We start from the raw sequence: 16656 nt of genomic DNA, 5'->3' as shown, positions 1-16656 counted from the left end.
GAAAATTTATAAAAAAGGTATTGTGCAATATTGTAAATCGAATATATTTAATAATGTTCAACTCGGTTGCAGCTTTCTCGCTTTCCTCTTCCTAAATTTACGACCAACGATAACTAGGATCAGAAGTGACCACCGCCGAAGTCGTTTAAATGAATCACGTTTTTTATACAAAAAAATAATTTGTACTGTACGTCTAGATACAATATGGTCTTAAATTCTATAGTACGAATAGCGTATAGTAAATGTACATACACTAAACGATTCGAAAGAAAAAGAAAGGAGAAACGGTTCCTTCTTCCGAATTAGGCGGATATCACTAGTTCTAACATTTTTGTTGCGGTGAAACTGTTAAGCAAAAGTCACTGTACGCATTGAGCTTGCTAGAACAAAGAACTCGTAAATAGCAAACGAAATATCGAAGCATAAGAAACATTTCTTAAAGACATATTGTTATACATTTGTAAGTTAAGATCTAATCTCCTTGGGAGCAGTTCGAGAAAAAAACGAAACTGTACAGATTGTTCGTAACGTCAGGCATAAAATAGTTATTCCCGCCTTTGGGAGATAATTTATCCCATTCTTATCTTATCGATACAAAGAGAAGGGGACTTATGTGCACTCATTACTATTTGAATATTTTTCTTAACGAAGGTCTAGGGATTCTTTTCTATATCTTACTGCATCGATGTGCATAAAACCTCGAGGCTTGCACTAGTAAATTGATAACTCACAACGAAGTACCTGCTAAACATTTCTCGTTATCGTTTAGAAAATTCCGGAACCTTAACACAGTTCTCCAGTAATGGTAACACGTTCCTTGCCGCGTAATTAGTTAACTGCAGCAAGAATATTAATCAATAGTTTAATTATTCAGAAGTTAGCAGACTTGCTCTGGTTCGTTCTGCGAGTCAATCATGGGAAATATTTGCGTGATTTTCCCGATGCCTTTTGTGCGGCCCTCTCTAAACAATAGGTGCATCCCAACATGGAGATACTCTGGATGACTAACGAATCTGAATAAAACAGATGCTCTGTCATTCGTTTGCAGTCCAGTCTCTTTCAGATCCATAATTCCTTCGATAACACAAGTTTGCCTTACGTTACCAACATGGATCGTTGCCTGAAATCCTGGATATATCGAAGTGGTGTGATAAACTATCAGGACGGTAGCCTAAAACCAGAGGAGCATTTTTACTTGCTAATTTTTTCCTCCGATACACTTTTATTAATTTTTCATTTAAAGCAGAATAATTAATTAGTTAACTCTGAATTAGATTTACCTGAAAGAAGAGAGTGGCGTGGGGGTGTTCACGTAAAGAGACCAGCACCATTCCGGGTCTTAAGTGTGGCAGAGGTGGGTCTCGATTCGTAGAAGGTGCTAAAGTTAAGCTGGCACTTTGTGACGCTCGTACGAGACAACAAGGTGCTTTATTGCGATGTAAACTAACTACTTTTACAGGTCTAAATTCACCATTTGGTAAAGGACCCACTAGCAGTCGTGCTCCGGGTGCAATTGCACCCTTTACTAACAAACCGCCCAATACTGGCTCGGTCAGCCCTGCTACCCTGTATAAATAAATTGAAATAACTTGTCTCTTTGTATAGACATTGAGTGTATAGAGTCGTAATAATTCTATTAACGAAAACATAATTTGTACCTGAAGGTCTCATCGATTTGGAAAAGACAAGACTCCGGGTCAGAATCTGCAGGGGTATTCTGTGTAGGGGGCAAGTCTCTGATAAATTTAGTTAATACCTCCAAGCCCTCTCCGGTGACACAACTGACAGTGAATACCGGAATTACATCCATTTCACAACTTTCCGGCACATCATTATTGTTGTTACACAGAACTAGTTGTTTGGAACAACCTTGAGTACGCAGAGAGGCTTCTAATTGCATTAACAGCTCACGAGTGTCGCAGAAGCCGAGATCAATTTTTGTTAATACAACGAAAAATGGAAGGCGTAGAACTAAGCACAGTGCTAAATGTTCTTGTGCTGCCTCGTTTAAGGGGGGTGCTATCACAAGCATAACATGATGTGGAGAATAACCTAAAACACAGTCATTAGAGAACAGTGATACGGCTTTGTATTTGAAAATATGTATTTACCAGTAAGTCCTAGTAACGTCGTTCTCAGGTACTTTCGGTGACCAGCCAAATCAATGAATGTAACAACTTTTGACGAATGCTCGCATATCTCTTCAGCCGTTGTCATTTCTCCATAATTTAAGACGTTCCCCTCGCTATCGAATCCAATGATCTCATGCGATATCGAGGAAGTCCGTCCACTCCTGATTTCATGAAGGTGGCGAAACATGTTCAGCCTGGCTCTTCCTCTGCCATTGTCCAATTCTCCTTGTGTTAATACACCTAGAATTGAGTAAAATAATTTTGTTAAGAGAGGAGCTATAAATTTAATTTAAGTTAAGTAGCGCAGAGAGAGATGGCTTAGGTAGGTATTTAATTACCTAAGAGGGTAGATTTTCCAGCATCTTGCCCACCAGTGACGGCCAGTCTCAATTCTACCATGCTATCTTGATCTACTCTGTCATATTTCCTAAGTTTCTTCACTAAGACTTCCGCTACTTTCCTGTCCTCCAGGTCGAGCTTTTTAATCTTGCTATTTTTGTGTTTACGACTAGCGATTCTCTCTCGGAGAATGCTCGTCGTGGCTCCGAGTCTGGTTGCCATGTCAGTCAGTGTCTTCAAGGATGCTTTCATCTCATCCTTGGACAAGCCTATCAGTCTCCCGTTATCCTCGACACCTAAAACCATTAGAACAACCAAACTCAAATAACGTATGAATTTATTTAATGTCAGGAATCTTTAAAATCATACCAATTTGATAAATAGCCTCGCCATGACCCTCTTGAAGCCGCCATTTCATTTGAGTCACAAGATGCTCAAATCTTTGACTAGACGGATTAATCAACTTTAACTTATATTCTATATTTCCCTGTTCTGGTTCCGGGGGCAGTCTCACTTCGTTTTCTACATTGCTACCTTCACGGTCCTCGTCGGCTCCAGAATTTTCACAGTCAAACGATCCATTTTTCTCCCCTTCAAAGTCCTTCCATTTGCTCCGAGATTGTTTCTTTTCCCCAGGGTCGAATAATCCCAGTAACGACTCCATGTTCCTACTGAAAAATGAGAAACATTTTTTCATTTATTTAAGGTTAATTTATAAATCGGGGGCAACATTCAATTTTAATATACTCAAATAAAACATGATTAATGTAAATAGAAAAAAATATAAGCTGTTAGTAAAAGCATTGATAGCTCAGTGGTTGATAGATCAGCTAAAGAAGTAGCTATGGAGAAGCACTGTTGCCGGTTCAAATCCACTTGGGGTACATAGATATTTTTTATATGCTGAAATTTTAATAATACACATTAAAACTTGTACTAATCCTTCTATAATACAAACTTGCAATTTTAGTTTGTTACTAAAAAAAAAAAAGGCATTGTTGTATCAAATTAGCTCGAGCGTAAAGGTGCGTGGATGTGTAAAGTCAACGGAATTAATGCAAGATTGCTTTACTTATGAATTTCAAATTGTTAATGTGAACTTGTGATTGAATTCTGTTAAATGAAATATTGCCGATTACTTAAGAACGGTTTTTGGCACAAACGATAACTTTCTATTCCGTTCGCAGGGCAAGTAGCCAGCAATTTGGTAATGATCATACATCATAACACATGTTTGATCCGACATATGTGATCGATCTTAACACCGATATGCAAATTATTGAATCGCAAGGTATATTTTACAGATATATATATGTATGGATAACAATATTTTCACAGTATGTAAACGGTAATTGTGTAAGAAAAAATAACATGTACACAATTCGCGAAAAGATTTCGACGACCTTTCCCTAAATAATCGACATTGTAACCTTTCGTCAACCTTCGGGATGACGTACAATTTTGAAAGCGATGTTGACATGACGCAAAGTGACAGCTGAAAGACAACACGAGAAATATGGCTAGGCAAACGCAGGAATTTTCGGGGAATTTTAAGTGTAGAAAGATCGCACCACTTAGAGGAGATTCGAATCGTGCATCAGAGTCGCACCTTGGGTTGAAAATCAGGAGTTGGCGTAATAAAATTATCCTAGCGGTGGAAAACTGTCAACTTCAACCGATGTCCCCGACCAGACACTCAGCCATAACGTTGGCTGTCATTGGAGAGTCTGGCACAACCTGGCGAAATTTGCTACAGGCCACTGCTAAAGTGATGCAATACTAGGAAGTGTGGCCGCCATAGAAAAAGCGATGCACCTAGAACCACGCTTGAAAAATTTCGCGCCGTCAATCCGACTATCCTCGACGCTCATTGGCTCCCGCCAATTTTTGATGGTTGTCATTGGTTACCACCAAAACCTGTGGACCAATCACGACGCCGCATTCGAAGATGACACGCTGTAATTGGTGGAGAGTTTCCGGGGCCCAAATGGCGGCTTCAAATGACTTTATGAACATATCTAGAATTACACAATAAAGAGGAGGTCCGCCATTTGACGGGCCGCGAGACGTCGTCACAGAGATGAATTTGAAATTAATTATTATTAAAGAAAGTTGAAATTATCACCATTTGATAGGACATGCTGGTTTTACTTATCAGTTTTTCGGGATTTTCATGTAAATCATTCCTTTCTATTTTAACGATAGTGGATTGATGGTCAGGGACACTGTACACAATTGTAAGATTGAAATCAAAGGTATTACACACATATACTGTTTTACGATGTATAATTTATTATTTTACAGTTTGAATATATTACAGCACTGGTCTATGGTACAACAGGTGGCCTAGTTTTTTTTTCTTTTTAAAGCATTTTTCATGACAATGATTTAAATAAGTCATCTCGGGTGACACTTGAAACGCGATTCTTAGATGCTTATTGCGATGGACAATATGTGGAATCAGATAAATTATATATCTAATTCTTATGGCTCAGTAATGACATGCATTCTAGCCATAAAACATTAGTTACCATCTTCGAGATCAAACTAAATAAAAATTACAATGAATGTCCATACCATGTTTCATGGTGAATGCATGGGAACACTGAGAGAAACACTCTACGTTACATGAATCCTTTACGGAATAGTGAGAAACGATGTTTGTCTTAGCGGAGGCAACTAATTACAGCAGCAGTAAATTCCGTTGTTGAGCTTTGTCCGCCCAGATCCTTCGTGCGGACTTTTCCGTCATTCAGAACACGATTTAGTGCATCCCTGATCCGTTCAGCATATTTACCAAGGTTTACATGATTTAAAAGCTTCACTCCACACAGTAGCATGGCGGTTGGGTTTGCTACGTTCTTGCCTACAGCCTCTGAGTAGGTATGTCTCGCACCCTGTTTATAGGAAAAAAAAAAAGTTATATTTTGTAATTATAGTAGACAGTTTTTTTAACGATATAACATCTCACAGGTTCAAACACGACACATTCAGGGCTGTAACTGGCACCAGCAACTACTCCGGCTCCACCCACCAATCCCGACGCAAGATTATCGACGATGTTACCATATAAATTAGGTAGAACCATCACGTCAAATTGATGAGGATTTGATACCATTTGCATTGTACAGTTATCCACTATCATGGTTTCAAATTGAATTCTGCTCTTCAAAATAAAGGTCACAACATTAGAGTCTAACAGGGAGAATGAAACGGTTTTTTGTTTCTTACCTAGGATAGAGTTTGGCGATTTCTTGGCAAGATCTGAGAAACAGACCGTCTCCAAGTTTCATGATATTTGCTTTATGAACGCAAGTAACCTTCTTACGTTTGTTCTTCACTGCATAATCGAAGGCAAATTTTGCGATCCTCTGACTTTTTACCGCTGTCACAATCTTCAGGCACTCGATGACGCCTTTCACAGATTCATGCTCCAAAGCAGAATATTCACCTTCAGTCTGTTCTCGAATGATTATACAATCGACATTTTGATGTCGAGATTTGATACCAGGCAACGATTTTACATGAACCACGTTAGAGTATAAATCTAAACTCCGGCGCAGTTTCATGTTCAGGGTTTGTAGTTCACCAGTATGGGAATGATCAGGGGTGGCCAATATTCCCTGTAATAATTATACTATTTTAAGGTCATTTTACTTTGATAATTGGAAAATTAAACTACGTTTAAATATCTTTGATTCAGTAAATACGGCTACTCTGCGATTTCTGCTCAATACATATTGAGTACACATACTTTTAAAAAGTGAAATTAAATCATTTGTTCACCTTTCCAAAGTTTTAAAGTAAAACGAGCTTTTAGTGGAATTTATTTCAAAAGATACTTTATGGTAATACGATCGATGGGAACAATGTTTATATACCTTCAAGCACACTTGGTTTCTAGCGATGCTATTAGAGACCTGCTCTAACGGAGCACTCAATGTTGGATTGACTTCGGAGAGAAAATAAGGCTCAAATTCAACCGGGACATTGGCAGCTTTGAATACATTCGTTACCGAGACCACGAGTTCTGGCCCTACGCCATCTCCAGGGATTAAGGTACATTTTATTTTCTCTGACTGCTCTACCTCCTAAAAAATCCATCTCGATAAGAAACATCCCTATTACCACATCTTACAATTTCTTACCGCATCTTGTTGCCGAACTATGCTAGCATGAAGAGCCCTAACGACTGTTCCCTTTTGCGAAGCCTGAAAATGAAACAAAGATCACTGTACCTTATCAGTCACTGAATTCGATCTTCATATACGAGTATCGTTTCACCTTGACTTTTTAATTAAATTAGTATTGATTCAATGTTATGGCTTCTTTAACACCTTAACTTAAAGCGGGACAATTACATTCTCAATTGCTTTGAGTAATCAGTCGAGTTAAAAAGAATCACTTCAAGGTGGAAAGAAATTATATAAAATAACATCAGCTGATAAGATCGCAACTTGTGCTCCACATTTGTGCAACTTATTATCAGTAACTCGCAACTGCTGTTTGGGAGAACGCATAAGGATTACCTTTTAATTACACCTTATAATTTCACGATAACTCTAAAACACAAATCAGAGCTCCGAGTGTTTGAAAATGGTTTATTTATATCTTCGTTACTTTAACTTTGTCCAACGTCCTTGCGAAAATGCGCTACCTCGACGTTCGAGATTATGAGGACCTCATTTTTAAAAACTAAACGCGACTACTTTAATTCACAATCTTTCTCTGCGGATAAGAGGATATTTTCCAAATCGCTCCTTCTTGTTATCATGAGCTTTTCAGTTACCTGGGAAAGTATTTTGTGGACGTTCCTCACTAGCAAAGCCATTTTCCACGATGGACTCCGAGCAGTGACGTACCTGTACCTAACCTAACTTATCGTCCACATTTTCGACCGTCTCATAACAAGTTCAAACATAAACCCATTGCGAAAGTATTGCCTATAAACATTTCTATCGATTTTCTGTCATTTTCATAGAATTACAGAAAAAATGTCGAATTTCAAACTGTCGTGAAAAGGGAAAGGATTTTCATTTTCGTTGGACGGCCCTGCATAATTCGGATGCGCAGTGAGCGTTCGCGCAACTGTTAAGCTATGTCGACACATTGTAAAGTAAGATTTAAAATAAAGGCTGATTTAATTCTTGCAGAGAAAGTTACTCTTTCGCATACATTCCGACACCATCAAGGAGTTCATTTAAGAAATTCCTTTAATTACTAGACATATTCGTGTACCCTGATGAGTATAAAGCTACCCTTCATTGCAGAATAAAACACAGCAAATTAAACCACATTTAAACGAGCGCCATTTTTCCTAGAGAATATTGAATGTTGGCTTCTCTGATCCATGAAAAGCAAACACAAGAAAGGAGTTCAAGAAATGTAACATGAAGGTGGAGTTCCACTTTATATTCGAGAGCATCATACGGCCAGAGAATTTTTAATAATGTAAATATTCTGATCTAAAAATTGTACATCTTGTGTATTATATAGCCATCGGAGGATTTTTGGGATGCGAGTGAGGATAATTTAACATAACTTGACAGCATTTTGTGGAACCATCGTTATAAGAGCAGCATTAGCTGACTTCCGTCTGTTCCCTCCTATTGGTTACTTGAAATATTTTAAAGTTGGCGCCGTGAGCTGGGTTATCCCTAGCAATTCTAGTAACAAGTCTAGTGGGATTAGAGGAAAACAACATGGCGGTCACCCTGTCTTATAAGTGCATGTGCAGTGGAGCCGTTAACTGTTTCGACTTCTAAAGACGAAACTGGATTCGTGATATCCATGATATCGTTCGCTGTTCTTTAAACCTAACTCCGTTTAGTTCGTCGCACAATGGCCGAGACAAACGGTGCAACGAATGCTAATGTCAAGAATGGAAACTTTATCTGCGGTGTGGTGGAAGGTACTTTTATGGGAGAATACATTTCCTATCCATTCTTTCTGCTATTGTCAGCGTATATGTGTTAATAATAAGAGAGAGATTTGTCCGAAAAAATCTGTCACTGGTATGATTATCTATTAAACTGCGATAAGTTGCCAACCGGCTGGCATTGTTCACATAATTACATTGTTATTTATTTTAGGTGATATCATTTTGTTGCTTTTCATCTAATCCAACACTTGCGTTTCAGGATTTTATGGTCGTCCTTGGACCACCGAGCAACGAAAGGATTTATTTCAGAAGTGAGTATGCTTTCCGAGTCTGTCGTGGCTTTCGGTAAACTGGTATATCAAGTGTGGATTATTTTCATTCTATAATCCACATGATAGGATCTAAGTTGTTTAAAACTCTCATTAATTGATGATTATCTTAAAGCGTAGAAAGTATTTTTATGCTTTCAAAATGTTATAACGATTTGAGCTTCTTGGAAATGAAGTAAATGTATTGAAATTGGATTCTTAAATTTGTGCAATGGGTGATACTTTCGTCACATCTTTTTTTTTTTTAATACAAGTTCTAGTACGTATCTAAAGTATACGCATTCTTAGGTTAAAGAAATGGGGAATGGATTCGTATCTGTATGCTCCGAAAGATGATTACAAGCACCGTGCGTACTGGCGAGACTTGTACACTGTAGAAGAAGCCGAACATTTAACAGGTTTAATAACGGCTGCACGTGAATGCGGTATTACCTTTTACTATGCTTTGTCTCCTGGCTTGGATATTACATATTCGAGTGCAAAGGAGGTGACAGCATTGAAAAGGAAATTAGAGCAAGTAAATCAGTTCGGATGCACAGCATTCGCTCTGCTTTTTGACGACATTGAACCTGAAATGAGTGAAGCGGACAAAGAAGTCTTTCAGTCTTTTGCACACGCACAGGTACACTTCTGAAGAGATTGGCTATAAATTATAACATAAATTTCTCTGCAAAGGTTAATTAATTTCTAATGATTTAGGTCTCTGTGACAAATGATATTTTTCAACACCTCGGGCAACCACACTTTCTTTTATGTCCCACACAATACTGCGCTACTCGTGCGATGCCTAACGTGTCAACGTCGGAATATCTGAATACATTAGGTAGTAAATTGGCACAAGAAATAGACATAATGTGGACTGGGCCAAAGGTCATATCTCGCCTATTAACTATGGAGTCCATAGAAGAAATTACGGAAGTATTAAGAAGACCTCCTGTTATTTGGGATAACTTGCATGCTAATGACTACGATCAAAAGCGTGTCTTCCTTGGGCCTTACTCTGGGAGATCTCCCGATCTTATTCCCAAGCTCAGAGGGGTTTTAACGAATCCCAACTGCGAGTACGGGGCCAACTTTGTCGCTATACATACTCTAGCTCAATGGAGCAGGTGTAATGTCGACGGAAAACGAGACTTAAGCTTAAGTAAGTATTAATTCTTTGATTTGTCATTTCAAGAAACAACTATAATATTTAACGACAATAAATCATTCAGTAAACTGATTTGATATCAATCCCTTTTGGCTTTCCAGATGACACAGTATCGGCGGATATTAAACTAGAAACAGAGACAGAAGATGGTGTCATTGGAGAAGACGTTCCTTCCACACTCTCGCCCAACATGTACCATCCTCGACATGCCTTGAAAAATGCAATTAACGATTGGTTAGCTGAATTCAGCAAGAAACGAGCTGCGTGGGGTGTTATTGCAAAACCACAGCCATGTGTGGCACCTACGATTCCTATTCCTATAATCCCTTCCGTCAACACGTGCATGAGCCTAACCTCAACAACGACTACTACAGTTCCTGCCACACCAGCCCCCACAACTAATTCAAATCATCTTCAAGCATTGGCTGAAGTTTGTTCAACTGTGACCTGTAGCGAGAATTTTCCGCAGCCTCCAGCTGGTCCTGTTATGAATTCGTTGGTGTCTGAAACAAAAGTGATAAGTGAACCCATAGTATCGACGGTGGTTTTAACAAATGAACCATCCATGCAGCCTCCACCTTCAACTGAACCTATGGACTGTAACGTAACCCCTGGAAGTTCACCAGCTCATTTTGCATCAAAAGCCTCGACAGATGATGATGCCATGGTAGAAATTACTTCTGTTAGTTATTAAAATAATTTAAGAACTCTTACGTTTAGATTTGTATTTTTTTTATATACACTGATACACTGATAGTAAATTTTACTTTCTTCGACAGACATGCAGCGGAGCTTCTGGAAGTATGCAAGTAGAACTGGATGGATCTTCACCTACAACGAATGGAATGCAGATGATTGTTGAAAATGAGAACCATGAGAACCATAATAAATCGGACGTGGACGTGTTAGATCCTAAAGAGGAAGATAAACAACTCACTCACGAAGACCTATCGTTATTGTGTGACTTATTTTATTTGCCATTCGAGCACGGTGGTCAGGGAATACAGTTGCTACAGGAATTTAACTGGCTGAAAAGTAACGCACATGTCGTCATTAATAAGTTGAAAGAAGAAGATGAATCTGCATCAAAGGCTGACGTAAGTAACGAGAAGCTGCAACTTTAGACAGTAGTTTATTTTCTGAAATATCTTTTTATTTGAATTGTTATCGATTGAAATCAGGTCCAGGTTATAACTTATTATGCAGTTGTTAAAATTGCAGACCGAAGAATGGCACGCACGAGCTGCTAAAATGAACGAGATGTGCAACGCTGTAAACAGACTGTTTCAACGACTTACTTACTGTAACAATCGAGAATTGCTGTATGATCTGTACTCGTACGTTTGGGACATGAGGGGAGTTGTTTCTCTTTTGAACAGCTACGTTAAGTGGCTAGGTAAGTTGAGAAGACCATCTAATTTCCAATATTCTAACCTAGAAGTATGTAAAAGTAAGGTTAACATTTCGTTTTTACGGCGCGGTACTCTTTCTGGCTCGTTACCTGCTATACAAAATAATTAGAATAAACCAAATTAGTAATAATTTATTCTGGAAGCATTTGTTGGCTAAGACTAAGCAAGGCAAGTTAATATCTTAGATATGGATGATACCGCTTAACCCAATTTTTGTCTAAAATTTTAGTTTTAAACAACTTTTGAGTGCGGAATGAATATCTTTAATATATACATATTCATTCAGAAATTACATTTAATGTCATAAATGAAATTAATAATTCCAGAAATGGAGTATTTGCATGCAACGTGACAAGTGTCGTGTCGATTCCATTCTTCTTGTGTCAACTATTAACACGACGATTGACTTCCTTGCAGCTAACATACGTGAGGGCCAAGTACTTGTCGATGGAAAACATTGATATTCCTAATTTTGGAAGTTTTAAATAATTTCTATTCGATAAGTAAATCCCAATTAAGCTGAGTTTCATGGCGCGATTTATACTAGGCTCGTACCGTCCCTCTCGGCTGTTAATCAATTTTGGAAAGGTGTGATTTATCGATTAATTATTAACTTGGCATTTTTGTTTTTCTCTTGTTGATAGCGTGTGGCAGATTCCCGTCGACGATGACTACATTTACCCAGGGCAGCTATACATGTACGCGAACTACAAGTTATTCAGTAATTCGTCTAAGAGGAAACCTAACACTCGCATTGCGAAGTCTCGAATTCCTCGTTAAACTATGCGACAATGTTATCAATCTCGAATTTCGTGCAACAATGTGCAAGGGTGACGTGTAATTGTGTAGCACTGAATCACGACATTAACGATCATCCTCCATCATTCGTTAATGACAACCGAAACGTTTCTTGCGAATAGTTGATCGATCGCTTTCTTATCGTTTCGATCGTAAGATCGAGATAAGGAGGAAAGGGAGAGTACTGAGCCTTTGTTGTTTCGTGGATCAATGTGGTCTCCATTCTTGCTCTTGATTGTCTATTTAGAATTTCCTAAATTTTTCTAATTTTCAAGAAAGAAAAATGATTTAAGTTTCATAAATCCAGACCTGCTTAATATTGTCTGATATTCTCACTTGACTTTAATCCATTTATTCTCGCGAAATGTTCATCGTTGAATGTTGTTTAGGATTCTATAGGAAGAAAAAGAATTTAGTTGGCAAGAGTGGAAGTGACGATACATCGATTCACTTAAAGTCATGACGTACACTTTAAGGAAACTTAAATCCTTGCGAAATGGAATTCTCCTTATTTGAACTGCGCCGCGATGGTGATTGTTTTCAATTATTGTTCTCTATTTTAATAGAAGGAATTTTCTCACTTTGTAATAGGGTTCTCGAATGGATGGAAGGAAACTTTCATGAGCGGAGACCAAGAACCTTGGGTGTTTCGGGGCGGATTAACTGCTGATTTACAGGTATTGTTATGTACAATATTGAAATTGTTTAGCATTCGATACTCTTTATCTGATGTAACTTTCTTTATATATATCTTATTATTTTTTTGTACATACATTTCTGTATATACTTTTTAGAGATTGATTCCTGTAGACAGTGGAAATGATTTGTTCGTGTACAAAGCACCGGAAGTTCCCAGCAGTAAAATATACACGATCAGGCCTTACGAGTCTGGGGACGAGGATGCAGTTCATGCAGCTTGTAATCGAATTGCAGGATGCACGACTTCCTCCGCTGTAGCAGATAGGTGAGGAAATCACGAGAGAAGTGGAGAACATTTAAGAGATCTAGAAATAATACGATTTCATTTGATTTTATGTTTTTCTTTACGTGGGTTTTCAGACTCGTCGCTGGATATTTGACACTCTGTCCTGAAATGTGTATGGTGGTCGAGGACGAAGACGGTATTGTCGGTTATGCCCTTGCTGCCTTAAACATAAAGACCTACAATCAGAAAATGGCAGTATCCTTGATACCAGAGTTCCGGTTAAAATATCCTCTGGAAATCACCACAGAGGATATGCCATCTAATATCAAAGTAAATTTGTCTTTCCTTTTTCTCTCTCTTAATTCAACTTATAATTAATGCGTTACGCTGTGCTTGCAGGATGCCATCGAGTACTTCCATTCTTTCGTGTCAGAAGTTCCGGAGCAAATTTGCAGGCAACATCCGTCTCAGATTTCCTGCGCAGTCTTGCCATCGGTGACTGACCAGTCCATTCCTAAGAGACTCATTACTTGTGTCCTTGCTGCCTTAAGAGCTAATGGTATGCATTTAAAATCACTTTTAGCCTTATGGTAAAAGATTTCCTTTATTTTTTTTCTATTCTTACTTTCGATAAAATACTCTCGACGTCTTTCACTTCACCTTGATAAATGCCTAGTCTCTAAAGCCATATCAGTTTGATAATATGGAATTCTATTTTATGAACAATTATTCGTATTGCAGGGTCTTTTGGTGTTCACTCTCTGATACCAGTTGCGGACAAGGAGATGCACGAGTTTTATGGGAAACTCGGATTCGTCGACGTTAACCAGTCGCAAGAGGAGAACACATCGGTAGTAACAATGTGTAGGAGTTTCTAACAAAGGGCGAGCACACCTGTGATATTTGTTAACAAGATATTGCTATTCAACCCAGCCTTGGAAAGAGCTGCGAATACCTGAACGAGTAGGTCGAATATTAATTGCACAAGTATTCAGACGGTAATTGTGGACGAACGACCGCAGGTATTCGAGGTGCCGCGAAAGTGCGCCGATTTTTTCAGACGTACGTGCATATCTGCAGACATTTTTTCAGGGGAATGGTAAGAGTCGTTAACGTGCGCGTGTACCAAGAACACTGACTGAGCCGTTCTGTGTTCGTGGAGAATGAGGTTCTAGTGCGTACGTTGTACATACGTCTTAGGTTTAAGTATCCGGAGGAATGTTTTATAAAAAAGAGAGAGAGAAAAGAAAAGAAGAACGAGCGCAGAGGGAAAGAAACGAGCACGCGATGTTGGGTCTGTTTCGTTTTCCGGTAGAGCCCGGATATGTTATTCCAGGGATACGACGAAAGAGATTTCTCAGGAAGGATTTCTATCGCCTTGAGAAATTGATTCTAGGCTTTCGTGGTAATCTCTCTTTTTTTTTCTTTATCGTCAGCTGGGACAGCATCGGTCATGTTGAATCGTCATATCGCAATTTACAGTATGCAAGGATGATTTTTAATGTAACGTAACGTGCTAGCGAATCCTCAGTTTCTGGAGAATTAAAGATAATATCGAGAATTCCACGGGATTATTGTCTCAGTGTGCAATATTTGGGAAATCAACGTCTAATTATGTTCACAGGACCATATTCAGTTTGAGTGGGTTTCAATCGGAAATAATATCGATATAGTTCGGAGTACATGCTCGTTAAGATATAGTCAAATCATGCGTTACATGTTATAATTTCTTTTTCTTTTTTTTTTCCTTTCATACTTTCTTCTTTTTCGTTAAGAAAATTCAATCTCTCATTCGGCGTTTCAGGGAAAAATGGCGAGGGAGTGATATTTATAAGGGTTCATCCAGAAATAATTTTAAACGTGTACATATTTAGCCCGATATCTATTAGATGAATTTTGCTAGATCATAATCGGAGGCTCCATCGAAAAGTAGCTTCGACTGCCATTACTGAAGAGGAGCGAACCAGGAGATTTTAATTATCTTCTTGCGTTTAAGAGGTGCCTTAAGGTGAAGTGAAATCCTTCTCAAGTCATTAAGTTCCAATAAAACAAGAATAAGACATTAAACATCTAAGAATTAGCGTCGAGCTCTGATATTTTTTATTATTAATACGAACGTCGGGAATGTAGGTATTTAGAAGATTCTCTTTTACCGAAGTCGATCAAATGTCTCGATGTATTTCACTTCACCTTGAGTTTTCATTGTCGCTCAATGATAAACTTATCGAACCCTTGTTCTATACGGCATCTCACATCTAGGAAGGATTATTTAGCTCGGATAAACTGGAAATGTTAGGATGTTTAATGGTACAGTTTTGTCGGACGTCCTGATAACATATCCGGGTTTTATTGATACACAAGCGGCGTATCGCCAAATACTTTTGTAAAATATTTCTTTAAAACTGTTAAAGTAGTAACTCGGATTGATTTATTATATGCGGAAGATGGACGAACTTTTAATGCGTCTTGACGTGCATTACATATTAGTCGTGGGTTGAGAACTATTACTTTAATAAGAATTGATTTAAACGTACATTCTTAGGGATATGTAAAAGTGATATGACGATACGTCTCTTATGTACCGAAGGCATTATTTTGCGAGTATTTTAAATTACGGCAGAAAGGCGATAAAGCTGGTAACTCTTAAATAACAAGCCAAATGCGGTAAACATTGAGATTGTAAACACTTTTAACCAATAATCTATACATTTGGGAGGAAATGTAAGGCTAAATGGACGCTGATTACCAATGTACAGAAACTATATCTTTTCATAGTCTCACTACCATGTTTTCGTAAAAGTAATATACATTTTGTAATTGTCAGTCAACTGCACCGAAGTTGATACTATTGTAGCGATGCACTCCATTAAAGGTTGTTTGATATGTTTGCTGCAGCGAGAGCGATACGGTATCTGAGAAAGTCCTTTTAAATAAATGAAAACCATCTGTCCAAAGGGACAGTTTCTTTTTGAATCGAATCGATGCGAACGTATCAAACAACAGCCTTGTAGCTGGGCGGATTAGGAAATCTGTGTAGCAACAACGTATCTGTTGTTTTTATTAATATTTTTATCCACGGCCTGATAATGTATTTCAGTGACTGCATATTGTGTCAAAGATTGTCGGGAAGAGAAAGATAAAAGTTATTCACTTCCTTGCAGCTTTATTTACTAATTCATTTTTTTTTTGTTTATTTTCTTTTTCTTTTTCTAATAATATGTTCAAACCTAATACAGCCATAATTGCACGCGCTACGTATACATAATTTTTAATTCATGTCGTAACATCCCAGTAATTGAAACGAAATAAATGCGAACTGAAACGAATTCAAACATTGTCAGAATTAAATGTTTCATTTTTAAATTGGGTTCATCGTAGATATAATAATTGTCGGATAAGTACATTACGCTTTCATTTAGAAAAAATACTTAACTGCCCATTGCATAATTTCGAGTATGACGCAGAATTTTATCGAATTATTAAAACCCCAATTTTCTCTCTGATAATGATTAAGAGCAATTTGCATCCAATGTATACAATAATTACAGTGCTTTTACATAACCGCTCTTTTGGAATCGGCGGTTAAAATTGAGTTTATACGTCAGTCAGGTTTTAACTCCAAATCCCACTGTTTCTAGTTTTAGTCTATATTTGCAATCAAAAGCGTTCAAAATTAACGTTTTTATGTAA

The 16656-nt window shown here is 38.0% G+C and overlaps 3 protein-coding genes across 9 annotated transcripts; 1 reads left to right on the top strand and 2 right to left on the bottom strand.

Moving 5' to 3' along the window:
• Positions 1-33: 33 nt before the first annotated feature.
• On the bottom strand, positions 34-4252 carry LOC105703739 (GTP-binding protein 2). 4 transcript variants are annotated; one of them, XM_012432354.2, is made up of 8 exons: positions 4081-4252; positions 2841-3142; positions 2471-2767; positions 2112-2372; positions 1659-2052; positions 1281-1566; positions 1100-1171; positions 890-1013 (listed from the first exon to the last, which is right to left on the bottom strand). In XM_012432354.2, exons 2-8 carry the CDS (start codon positions 3133-3135, stop codon positions 1005-1007), a joined length of 1614 nt encoding a protein of 537 aa, XP_012287777.1. In that variant the 5' UTR covers positions 3136-3142; positions 4081-4252; the 3' UTR covers positions 890-1004. The 4 variants fall into 4 exon arrangements, with proteins under 4 accessions (XP_012287776.1, XP_012287775.1, XP_012287774.1 ...); XM_012432353.2 differs by having other exon boundaries at positions 34-1171; positions 2841-3139; positions 4043-4249; XM_012432352.1 differs by having other exon boundaries at positions 34-1171; positions 4043-4248.
• A 488-nt stretch (positions 4253-4740) lies between these two features.
• LOC105703782 (isocitrate dehydrogenase [NAD] subunit beta, mitochondrial) lies at positions 4741-7320 on the bottom strand. The gene is made up of 6 exons (XM_012432444.2): positions 7261-7320; positions 6620-6682; positions 6353-6562; positions 5703-6094; positions 5443-5632; positions 4741-5368 (listed from the first exon to the last, which is right to left on the bottom strand). The coding sequence occupies exons 1-6, from the start codon at positions 7300-7302 to the stop codon at positions 5138-5140; spliced, it is 1128 nt and encodes a 375-aa protein (XP_012287867.1). The 5' UTR covers positions 7303-7320; the 3' UTR covers positions 4741-5137.
• An 868-nt stretch (positions 7321-8188) lies between these two features.
• Positions 8189-16292, top strand: LOC105703757 (protein O-GlcNAcase). 4 transcript variants are annotated; one of them, XM_012432397.1, is made up of 13 exons: positions 8189-8382; positions 8612-8663; positions 8970-9303; positions 9381-9825; positions 9933-10498; positions 10611-10928; positions 11038-11227; positions 11888-11941; positions 12633-12718; positions 12836-13005; positions 13101-13296; positions 13366-13525; positions 13708-16292. In XM_012432397.1, exons 1-13 carry the CDS (start codon positions 8313-8315, stop codon positions 13842-13844), a joined length of 2778 nt encoding a protein of 925 aa, XP_012287820.1. In that variant the 5' UTR covers positions 8189-8312; the 3' UTR covers positions 13845-16292. The 4 variants fall into 4 exon arrangements, with proteins under 4 accessions (XP_012287820.1, XP_012287819.1, XP_012287818.1 ...); XM_012432396.1 differs by having other exon boundaries at positions 9933-10513; positions 11053-11227; XM_012432395.1 differs by having other exon boundaries at positions 9933-10513.
• Positions 16293-16656: the final 364 nt, after the last annotated feature.

The sequence above is a fragment of the Orussus abietinus genome, unplaced genomic scaffold, assembly GCF_000612105.2.
Source record: "Orussus abietinus isolate OABI.00-Male unplaced genomic scaffold, Oabi_2.0 scaffold43, whole genome shotgun sequence".
NCBI lineage: Eukaryota > Metazoa > Arthropoda > Insecta > Hymenoptera > Orussidae > Orussus > Orussus abietinus.
This window is presented reverse-complemented; position numbering and strand designations above follow the sequence as displayed.